Source organism: Neodiprion pinetum, chromosome 3 (assembly GCF_021155775.2).
Source record: "Neodiprion pinetum isolate iyNeoPine1 chromosome 3, iyNeoPine1.2, whole genome shotgun sequence".
Classification (NCBI taxonomy): Eukaryota; Metazoa; Arthropoda; class Insecta; order Hymenoptera; family Diprionidae; genus Neodiprion; species Neodiprion pinetum.
Window position 1 is genome coordinate 35463603 of NC_060234.1, and position 12504 is coordinate 35476106.

General features: G+C 40.7%; 1 protein-coding gene across 2 annotated transcripts in view; it reads right to left on the minus strand.

The window, feature by feature from the left end:
* The window catches only part of LOC124215277 (aquaporin homolog protein drip), a 39782-nt gene that overhangs the window by 7903 nt on the left and 19375 nt on the right, over nucleotides 1–12504 (minus strand). The window contains exons 1-2 of one of the 2 annotated variants that reach the window (XM_046618459.2): nucleotides 11141–11633; nucleotides 7933–8126 (exon numbers count right to left, since the gene is read on the minus strand). In XM_046618459.2, the coding sequence (XP_046474415.1) occupies nucleotides 7933–8126; nucleotides 11141–11159 (213 nt within the window). In that variant the 5' untranslated portion in view covers nucleotides 11160–11633. Of the gene's footprint in view, nucleotides 1–7932; nucleotides 8127–11140; nucleotides 11634–12504 lie in introns of those variants that run through there. The other variant, XM_046618458.2, reaches the window with a different exon arrangement.

Here is a 12504-nt window from a genome sequence, read left to right on the forward strand (position 1 = left end):
CGCGATCTCTTCGAGATCCCGAATTATAATATGCTGTGGGATATCTGCCTACCTCTATAAATAGCCGCGCAACACCTATGCGAGGATGACGTCATAAGTCGGGTGGGTGTCGAGCTGAAAAGTGCAAGTCGTTGCGGAGGAGGAGGAGGAGGAGGAGGAGAAGAAGAAGAAGATGAAGAACGGATAATTATTAGGTACAGGGGTGGGTATTCAGGAGGGGGATGTTTAATCGTACGAACCGAGGTGCGACTCGTCGAATTTAAGCGGGCAGGGGTGTGTTTTGTGGCGTAAGATTGCGACGAGGACGAGACGGGTAATCCGTGCCGTTTCGAATCAAGCCCGCGATTCTTCTTCGCGGACGCGTTGACGCGGGAACTCATTTGAATATTTGAATAATAATACGCGTACATACGCCCAGGCAATTCGTAACACAAGCATTAGCCAATTTAAACCTGTAGCAATACCGGGCCCGATGCGACATGTACGTAAGAACAGTACCTGTAACTCTTGCTGCAATGCATATATTGTCAAATGACAATAACCCGGGTATTGTGTGATCTTGTACGCATGAATATGTGCATTATATGTATACCTATGTATATCTACACAACGCTGTTATATCTGTTTATTACATACGGGGCTATGAATCATTCCAAATGCGTTATTTCTTTTGTTTTCGATGTTTGTTTTTTTTTTTTTTTTTCTCTTTGCAACACACCATTTGTAATTTCTCTTCTTTTCTTTTTTCAAGTATAATAATTGACTGCCCACGTTGAATATCAATCGAGAGTGAAACAAATTAGGATTAGTCATCAATATGAATACGGTGTATAGTCGTTTTGTCAATATGTCATAATGTAGAAATTATAATCTGTCAAGGATTGCCTTTCGTCTAGAAAACACATCAGAAGCGCCCTCTTTGTCACGCCTGCTTTCAATCACGTAAGTCTGGGCTACTGTGTATAACGTTATATGCTTAACGTAACAGTCTAATATAATTTCATTTCTGCGGCAAATCGTGCGAAAGAAAACCGTATTCAAATGATTTTTATAAATTCTCGACACTCACTCCGGTCATTTATAACGTCACTTTTCCATGTTTGATAATTTTTATTATGTGCGATGATTTCAATTTGCGATGTAATATCATTCTTACGATTAGCAACTGCAGCCTCGTGGAAAAAACTATTGAGATCAAATACGAATTCATAGGCAACAGCGGAGCAACGGTCAAATACAAATGTATCTGATCACGGATTAGAAACACGAGTGACTCAAAATTCCGAATTTCTTAACCCAAAATAGAAAAACTATCACGAATTTGAATATCACAGAGACGATTCATGGTCTAGTATTTGAAAGTGTCAAAGATGCACGTGCTCGTTCAATAATTATTACAATCAATTGTGTACCCAGACACTAAATCCCCAACTAAGGCATGCGCAATGACGACTTCAAAATATGATAACAATAGAAAAATTGGCATAGAATTCAACCAACGTCGTGGTCAATTGAGCGTACAACGACTGTACGGGAAAGAAAAGACTGCATGAATTATCCAATAACAATCATGGAACTGAGAAAAGTATTACGAGATTGCTCGTTAAGCCAGCGAAACAGGAAAAAAAAAAAACACAAGCGGATCTCCCGATCCCGTTCTATATTATATGTATCCATAGGCAACGTAACGTCCTCCGCGAATATCGCAATCGCGCGTCATTTAACGGAGTCAAATGTCAATTAACCGGTGTGATCCGGTGCACCGGATGATATAGTCATGCATGGTGACAGGATAGCGGTTACGAGGATTGAATTAGTGGTAAAAATCCAGCGAGGAGGTAGCTGCCGGTGTGGAAGTTGCGTTAAGCAGGGGCGGAGGGAGGAAGTGGGGTGCTGGTGGGAGGGGGAAGGTATTGCACGAGTCAGTAGGTTGTCAGAGCCTCCGGGGCAGAATTGCACCATCTCGACAGTTAGACCCCTTGGGCGAACCGTCGGCCTTATTTACCCTACCCAGCCCACCTAGCCTAACCCAACGTAACGTAAATCAGCCCAACCTAACGTCGAATTCGCGCTACGGCGTGCGTATGAGGCCCAGCCCAACCTAACGTAACGCAGCGCGACGTAACGTTGGATTAACGAAACGCAACGTAAGGTTAACGTAACGCAACTAATACGAACGAATGACGGACCAACGGAGCGTAGGTAGGCAAGGTAGGTAGGTAAGGCCCGATGCCTGGAGGACCACCGAGGTCTGCATTACTCATCGCAGGTGAACGAGAGTCTCGACCGTGACACGTGACGATGCGAAGATGTGTATAAATATGTATATTTCTCCGTGGGAGAGGAGTAAATATATATAATAATAAGAATATTCACAGAGATTGTAATTAGCGCGATCAATGATGTTTCTTTTTTCATCGGTTGGACGATGAAGAACAAAAAAAAAATCAATTATAAATTGGCCGACACCGACGACTGATAGTATCTCTTACGTAACGCGTCTGGAAGAAGATTCACATTATCGCATTTATGTAATAGGTATATTTTTCACGTTATTGTTGAATATCCATACGTTGTATATCGATGTATAACTGTAAAATTTTACATCTCCGGACGGAGGAATATTTTTTCAACCACGTCGGTAGCTTTCTTTCCCTCTTCAATGTATAAAACTTGGATTATTAATTGACGTAAGAATTTTTTAAAATTATTTTCATTCTAAGAGATCAAAGTAAACGAAAAGGAGTACATCAGTTTTTTTTTACCTCGAATATTGTCTGGCGTTTCGCGATGTCCGCCTAATGGTTATGAGAAATTTATTGCACCTATTACAGTAATTATTTTTACGACCGCAGCCGACACCTGAGCCGTATAAATTCACGAAAGTTCAAATCCAAAGTTAACGGCAACAACCGATCATCTTAAAAATTATAAGGAAACTCTTTTTAACCGTCATATTTTATCACAGAATTATTGTCAATGTCAGTGCGAGATAGTTTTTTGATAAATTTCATGAAGATGTTAAAATTATATGCGTTCCAATTAATTATTTCGAAATCCCAGTCATCCGTTCTATGACTCAACATCTCTAAGGCATACGTAAGATTGTTCCTGGTAAAATAATTCATATTCGAAAACGGGGGAAAAAAACACTGATTCACCTCTCAAATGCGATAAAATTGAACGAATTCGAACGAATGCGTTTATCGGATGGTGTTGAGATAAAATTGATAAAAATTGTTCAATTCTTTTTTTGTCTACTATTATTTATTTTTTCGAAATCCCCCACAACCTTCGCAAGCTCCCTAAATCTGTTTCGCCGTTTAAGAACGCAGCTTCGTTGATCGACGCCGTGCTTTGCGACTTCGAGGTCCGGATTTAAACCGGGAGGTTTCGCGGTTCGCCTTCAGCGATGAAATGCTTTTGATCCGGCGCTCTCCGTTTCTCCGATTCCGTTTGCTCTCGCCGCCTCTCTCTCCCTCTCTTTCTCTCTCTTTCTCTCTCTTTCTCTCTGCACCGTATTTCCGAAGCAATCGTTCGGATCAGGTGTGTGCGAACGACTCGGCGACCGGTAACTCCGGCTGAAAGTGAGTTGATTTCGAGTGCAGAGAGACAGACAGACCCTGTCCCTGTCGAGTTCGCCTTCAGCGTTACGCATGTATGTAATATACAGGTATGTGTGTAATATAGATACACAGTTGCCCCCCTTAGGGAGTCGTCGAAGAGGGCAACAAACTGCGTGGCGGACACGGACTCGTGTCAAAGTTTCGACGAGGGTGCAAAGAAAGAAGAGAGGCGGAGGGAAAAGGAGGGAAAAAAAATTGTAAGACTCGAGGGAGAGGGAGAAGGAAAAAGAAAGGAGGAAAACGCGGAAATTCGTCGAGAGCGTCGCGTTTTTTCCCCTGCATCCGCGAAAGATCTTTGCATCTCGTCGGACGTGCGAGGAAGCTTTATCGGTCCTGCATTTGTAACGACGAAGAGAAACTGGATGATTATTATTGGCCGACACCGGCAGCTCATCGTCAGTTGCGTAATCGATGATCGAACGCGATGTAATTGATTTGCATGTCGAAGAATATGGAAGGAGGAAACAATCGCGAGAAGAAAAATAGCCGCCTCCGGTTAATATTAATTTTCTTCTTCTTTTTTTTTTCTTCACCTCGGGGGTCTACCGAACGATCGGTTGCATCCTCGACACCGATCGGCTTAACCCCTCTGGATTTGAGCCACCGAAAATCGAATCGTAGCTGTATTATACTTGTGAAACTTGCAAGGAGTTAATGTTCAAAGTTGTGAAACGAAACGTGGCACGGAAGACCAAAAATAGTATTGGTGCATTATACGAGTAATCGTATGAATATATTACGTACCCACGTGTATGTGAACCGAACCTGCCTATGCTGAAAATAAACGTATTATACAGATGGAAGGTATTAAAAAACACTGCTGTATAATAATATTGTCCGTCGGTTCGATGTTCGAGCAATTAGCCCGTTGTTAAAAGCGAAGTAAGTAGCCTTATATGTATGTATACACACACACACACATATATATATATATATATATATATATATAGATTTATATCTCCGTGAGGACCTCGAACTCCTAATACTATATAAAATACAATAATATAGATATGTATTCACATTGTACATGTACTCGGTAAACGAGGTCCATCGGTCCATGTAATAATAGCGATGCTAATAATAAATTGAGTTTAATTTCGAGGTCGGATTGCGAAAGGATGCGTTCTAAAATCGGGATCTTCCTTCGGACGTGCAATGTTCTACTTTTTTTTTTTTTCTTCCATCTCTGTAGACGTGAATTATCTAATTTTAAGCTCAAGGCATCTGCAATTTTATTCGCACAGTTGTATGAAATCTCGGATGAATTGGCATTGTGAAGAGGATTACTACCGTATTTACCTATTTGAATAACGCGTCTTCGGCGATCTTGAAATCACTCTTGATTCTTAAATAATTGGTGTTATTAACGAGGAAATTTTTAACAGAGGAACTCTGCAAAAGGATGAAAACGAAATTGCATCCCCGCAGACTACGATCCGAGAACGACTGCAAAATTAGGTTTTACTTGTGTGATAAATTGTCGAGAATCATGATAGTCCTTGTCAATGCAGGCGAATAAATCTTTTTCGATGAATACAGCAGGCATCAGTTTAAGGATACAAGAAGTTTTGCTCAAAGATATAAGTTGGCGTCGGATAAGGATGAGGATATCGCTGTTCCAGAATTTAAAGATTTCGTTTCCAAAATTGATGGGGAAAAAAAAAACAAATACAGTCAATGAATTCGAAATTTTTACAGAGATCCGAAGTAAGGGTAATGCTAAAAACTTTTGGGATTTTTAATTTCTGTAGACGACTGTCGCATCTCGAGCAAAAGAACCATTCGATTTCGATGCAAGGATGATTAAGTAGGTACACACCGAATAGACCTTGCCAATAATTCATTTCTTCAATAATTGCGTATGGCGTGTCAATAGACGAAGGCGAAAAAAAAGGATTTTTCATGCAGCAAAATCTGTGGTGAAATCCTCTTAACATTCAACACTTTGAAGATATATAATGAGTGGCTAAAAACACCTACGTACAATCATCATCCAGTAAACTTAGCGAATCCTCGTGACTTTCTGTGTACCCACGATGCATACAACGAGCATTCGGGCACACATACGTTCGCTATTTGTAAGCGCACGTAGTATACCTATATGTAGAGGTAAAATACTTACGCACGATGTGTGCAGAGGTAGAAGGTATGTATAATATACGCGGGGCACATAATAAGATTAAACAGAGGCGAGAAGCCGGTATAACACACTACACAATATTATAGCGCACACAGCTTCTTTGAGGGAGAAACCGAGTGTCGCAATTTATTCGTACATATGACCGAGATGTAGTAAGCGATAGTATGGGACCATTAGCTTCGGTTACAGATCAATTTTTTTGTTTACTCTCTCGCTTTCGTTTCTTTTTTTTTTATTTATTTTTTTATTTTTATTTTTCATTTCAATCTTTCCTTTCTTCCGTTCCCTGTGATTTTTTCCTCCTTCTCTTTCTTTAATTAATACGCGACGCCTTATCCAAGCAGCGGTTGCGTTTTTACTTATCTCTTTTTCACTCGGCCACGTGTCACACACCGAGGCTTGAATAAATAACCGTACGAAAGAAGTCCAACTTTTGCATCGCGTATTGTGCTTGCACGCTGCATTCCGTTGAGGCAGAATTTGTTTTTTGTTTTTTCGTTTTTGTCAAATATCTTATATACCCGCCTCGCGACATCAATCAAACGTTCTTTATCATTCGCTATTTAAGGCATCGTCCGATGTATACAGGTATATTATATACTCGTGCGTAAATCGTTGTATAATTATTATATAGCCGACATTACGTTGCACGCGAAATTTCATACGAGTCTCTTCGTTAACCCGAGTCAATTCAACTCTGGCAACCAAGGGCACGGTAAACTTTTTCTTTTTCTCCCTCCCCGTGTAATAATAACGTACACGCCTTCGCGTGATGTTTTTTTCATCCTGTGTATTATCTCACGGCTTTTAATATGCAAGCGTATTTTAAGTGTGGCCATATAATTATAAGTCGATACACTATTGAAGTCGAACAGGCGCGGTGCTTTTATTACTTGTTAGCCGTATACCTACCCTCAATTGATATTACCTACGTACACTCGTGTTACATGAATTTCGAAATTGAAATCTCCGCCCGAGTAATAATCCGTTGTACAATTAGTCGTTAAATAACAATAAAAAATCCTCGCGGTAATCGAGGCTGCTGCAAGCGTGATTGAAAACAATAATCTTTCCATTATTGTTCAAAAGTTACGACGAACTCGACGTAGATATACATACATACATACATACATATTATTTTATATACTTTTTAACGTAAAAAAATGAAGTCAAGTACGGATTCTAATACAGGCCACGACCAATTTCATCGATATTTCATGCCAACTCTCCGTCGCTGCTTATAATTTGACGCAGAAAATGTGAATCAATGTTTCAAACACACCTGTTTTCCATTCTCGTCTCGAGAACTAATCAAACGACTCGAGATCAAAGTTTGCCCGCAGCACGAGCGAGTTTGGTAAACGAAATCTCTTATGAAAACGTTTGAATAATGACATTCAATCTGCGACGGAGGCCCTCTAAATACATGCTACGGGCATCGGCGTGTAACTGGTTCCAGAGTTAATTAGTAAGCGATCGTTGCCAAGCCGCTGCACGTACGAATGACTTGGTAATTATATCGATTATTGATAAAGAGGCTGGCCGGAGTTTCGTGTCGTGGATTAAATCTGTGAGAAATAACAAAGATCTGGTGGCTGGTGGCCGGACGAGTCGAATGAATGAACCCTTTCCCACTCCGCGAGTCAAACGCACGTCACGAGCACGTGTCCGAACGGAATGAGGTGGGAAAAAATTGTAACACTTTTTTCACACCGTAGATTTGTATAAATCGGTAATGAATGACCGAGTTGAAATGAAACGTCGCGTTGCTTCCCGACTTACGATTAGTTTCTTTTTCTAGAAATTATACTTGACGAATTTGTACCGACAAAAATTTCCACTTATGGTTATCGCACACAGTCGTTGAGTGTTTTTACTTTTCACTGTAATCGAAAAATGTTCTACCGGCTTCAAAACGGTAATGAATTTCGTACGACAAGCTGAAACTAGAGAGTCTCGTTTCAGTCGCTGTTCTTTCCGATTGTGTTCATCTGCACGATACTTATTCGGCTGAGCAAACAGATTCAACATTTGAATAATCAGAAAATGTTGATCTAAACAAATTCGACAGTGTTTAAACCGTTATTACAACGATACGTGGTTTACCAAAATGTCCTAGTAATTATAGGTATAAATCTGCGAATAACTTTTGTGTTTCTGGCTCACCTGTGCTAGAGTCGCAACGGTCAGACCGAACGTGAAGGCGATTTGAAATACCGTTGGTTTCCCCGTCGTGTCCCATGCGATGCAAGATCCGCAGCCAATCAGAACCAAGAGCAGCGTACCGAGAAGTTCGGCGATCAGCGATCGCCAAATTCCGATTTTCGTCACCTCGTGCAGGCCTAGAAAAGCCTTGGCGCCTGTGAACGTGAAGGAGAAGAGGAAAAGAAATTAATTCAATGAACTCCATCGATTCGCAATCAGGCTGAAGTTAGTAACGTTAACGTAACGAAACAATTTTGGAATGGATTTGACGGACTTGGCTCTTCAAAAAAAAAGAGTATATTTTCATCATCATGGTTTACTAAATTTTCGACATCGCTAAAGGTACGGAGTAAGGATTTTTCCCAGCCATGCATCGTTACCGTAACGTTTCTAACTTCATCCACGTGACTCGCTCGATCATTCGTCCTCCGGACGATCTATGGATCCCAATGCTGCGTGCAGCGATACAGCGATACACGATTTACCGTGAACATGATCGTGAACTATTCCCAAGGTTACGAATATCCCGCAACGCGAGATTCCAGGTACAATCTACCGTCGATGCTTCGCGGCTCGGGATTTGTTGATTGTATTGATCGGGACTAATTGCGTTATTATCACTAATGCGCTGATTTCTAATCTCGACGTCTGTACGAACTTGTCAACTTTTGTACCTACACACGCGTTTTGACAGGCGGCTGCATTCTCGTCTCTGCTGTACGTTAATTGGGACAATTTTACTCAAAGACCAGCCGTGCAATCTGCCTCTAACGGTAAATGGATTTCTGCAAATAATAGAATTACACGGTCTGTTACCGTACAACAGTTTAATTTCGATTTTGACGATCCGTCGAGCTGTGACAGATTTTACGCAACCTCAATATCCTCGCCGTTTTAACATTCATTCAACTCTACGACTTTATTCCTTTTGCAAGCGACTGACCTGCGCAAATAAAAAAAATATACATATATATTTCTTTTTCAGAACGTACGCGCCACTGTTGCTGTTGCAGCCTCGATTTCGCAACGATTTGAATCTGACGCCGTCACAGCTGAGAAGATTAATTTAATTATATCACCGACATCCATTTAACTTGAGAAATTAATCTCAAGATATGTAAGATAATTACAATTCCAAAATATCGCCAACATATAACGGTGTACCTGTAATATTAATTTGTTCAACAATGAGCTATCGGCCTTATGATTTTGCAATAATTTCACTGTGCGCTCGGCCAAGTTTTTTTATTTTATTTTTCATCTTTCTTTTTAAACACTTCTTGCGGTTTCGCGCGTCGCGTACAAAGTTCCTTTGCATAGGAATATTTTTAATCAAGTTGATGGACGGAACCATTGACGTACCTGTCGGTTATTTCAACTGCAAAGCCTCCGCAGCGTCTCTCTAGCACGAAATGCAACGAAGGAAAAAACAACTGGTCACGATCCGATCGAGGTAATGATGATTATAATGATAGCAATAATGACAATTGCAGTGTGATTGGAAAAAGTAACCGTAACTATAATGGGAATGACGATCCGAAAGAGGTAAATGAACTATTTTAATAAACATCGGAATACATGCTCGCACCCTATAAATATATAAATTATAAACATGTTATTCATCGGCTGTACATTGCGTTTTGTTTTTTCTTCCACCGCTTTCAACCTTGTTTTAATCGTTTTTGTTTTCACTCTGGTTGATGATACGATTACATGCAAATAAAAAAATAACAAGACGACCTGAGATTCCTGAGTTAGTTTTTTTTTTTTTTGTTTTTTCTTCCGCAATACTACGACGTTTTGTTTTCATTTTACACCTTGTCGAAGTTGTATTTGAAGAAAATTGTCGGGGTAAAATCTTTTCGGATCGAATCAGAAGAGCGAATAACGTAGGAAAAGAAATATACAATTCTATGAAATGAGCATAGCAAGTGATTGTAAAGATTTCGGCAACAGTGAGATCTGGTCGAGGGTAATTTTTGCAAGATGTAAATAACAATTTTCAACTACAGCAATAGCGCGTCACGCGAAACGCAGACGAGTGTTTTCAATCGCACTTTCGCACTTTTCGATTTAAGTTTAGGTACATCGACGTCGCTTCCCGGCAAAAACTTGAACCTTATTTTTTGGAATGAGATCGCTGACATCAACAACGACGAACACCGCACACTTTTGCATTATTCACTGGATATATACAGATAAACTTGTCGAGTCAAACCTGATTTCGAGTTGACATTCATGCGGGGTAAATTAATCCATTGGACATTTTGGTACAGTGTCGTAAATTCGTGTTTAATGACAATTATTGAGAACCTGTTTCAATTGCTTTGGGATTATTTGACAAAACATAGGTCAGCAGTCGGAGGGAAAATGTCGATGATATATTTTCCAATTTACGCAAAATGAAAACAAGTTTGTCAGGGAAAATGTTAAAAACATTGCATGTTTTGATCTATACACTCAGGAATTTATACGCGAGGAGTTAAATGGCTTTGAATTCTGTTTCGATGGTTCGTGCAGATATAAAACACGCTCGAATAACGTTATTGTCTCTGTCCCCGAAGCATTTTTGTTAATCGGAATTTATTATCTCCATTTCCCCACCGATTTTCGGTATGTGAAACTGGCAATTAGCTGTATTGCGTTTATAATATTCGAGAGGAAAAAAAAAAAAATTCCATTAAACCCTTTCACGTACCGATAGCGATGTATGAAATTTGACTCAACGCCGTTTGATTCTGGTGATGTCAAGTGGTTGACAAATCAGTCATTCGTTAAATTGAATGGAATGAGAAAACAAGGCGGTCGATTTTTGAAATTTTACCCCGAGTGATAAAATGAAGTGAAGATTAACTTGGGCTATATACCGCAGGTATAATAACAGAATTCTTAACGCGCAGGTAAAGGTGTTAAGTGCAACCGACAGCACGTGTTCGATAATGTGTATTTGGTACTTGTTAGTGTGGAAAAACACGTCGAAATATCACCTTTCAATTTTCCGACTTCTGTACAAATCCGTGCTTAATAACAGCTGCAGTTTTAGCTCGAAGCTAACTTAAAGTTAGATAACGAGGAGCGAGGACATCGCGAAGAGTGTCTAACAACCAAGAGAACTGAACCGTTTGAAAACGACGCGATAAATAACGGTGAAAATAAAATTCGAACATACCTTGGGCCGGTTTGCTCATTTTGAAGATATCAACGGTACGTCCTATTCGTGTAAAATTCTTGTCGTTGGAGATTTTCGTCCAGATGCAAGTATCCCGATTTTCGGTAGAATCGACTAGTCGAAGGAGCGCGTCTGAAATGCCGTCCGGCGGTTTCGAGCGTCGTAGGCGAACTGCGATTAGTCAAATCCGTTCGGCTAATGGAATTTGAATTTTCGGAAAATTTTTTCAGCCGTGGTGGTACGGGGCAGAAGCTGTCCGACGAAGAGAGAGAGGAAGATGAGGCGAGGGAGAGAGAGAGAGCAAACTGCACCGCGTTTCGATTTTACTGGTATATGAGTATGGAGTGAGCCCGGCGAAGGTTTCGCCTTGATATACAACGTTGTTCCCCCCACCGTGAAACCCTCCGGCTTCCCCACCACATCGACAACTGGGAATTGTAACTATTTAACTACTATTTTGATCTGGCTCGAACCGAGCCGGCCGCCCGAGGAGGACTCGCCGATTCATCCTCGAGCATCTACCGTCGTGGAAAGTGACTTTTCTTTGTCCCTGATCGAAACGATCTGCGAAGGAGCGAATCGACCGCGAATCGCCTCGTTCGCCACACCTCGAGTCTCGGGGACCGCGATTCGTTGCAAGCTGGATACCGCGCTGGAATTATTTGCGAAGCGATACGGACGATCCGCGACGCGGAGAACATTTTCGGCCGGGGTTGAAGTTCCGAATTTGAAAAATTCCGAAGGCGGTTGATTACGGATTATTTGGGAGCGAAACTTGGAAGTAAAGGTATAAAAACTTTGAAGAAACTGCAAAGTTTCGAATGGTCGGAAACCCGACGAATCGATGTTCCGAAATGCGAGTTTCCGAAAATTCAAGTTACGATAGAGCAAAGTTCCGAAAGTTAAAATATACTCACACAGCGGAGTTTACTCGACGAGTGGGTGTAAAAAATCAGACTAACCGAAAAGCAGAACGACCAGGATTCCGAACGTAAAAATATCGAAAATCCAAAACAAATAAAAATTCAAGTAATGAAATTTCACCAAGCCAGAAATTCACAGAACTAGATATCTTGGATCGTTCGGGATTTCGATGTTTCAGATTTTTAAATTTTCTCATTTTTGAACTTTCGGAACTTCGACTCGTCGGAGTTACGCCGTTTCGGCATTTTATTCTTTCGGAATTTGGCGCTTTCAGAACTTTTTAAATCCAGAATTTCGACCCCGGCCCAACATTGCCAATGCGGTCAATTTTGTTCAGCGAAAATTTTTTCCAACGAGACTAAATGCGAGTCGGTAATTTTCCAGAATTGAATGCCTTGCAAAATTTTCAGGATTTCCATCACTCGGTCGGGTATATTATT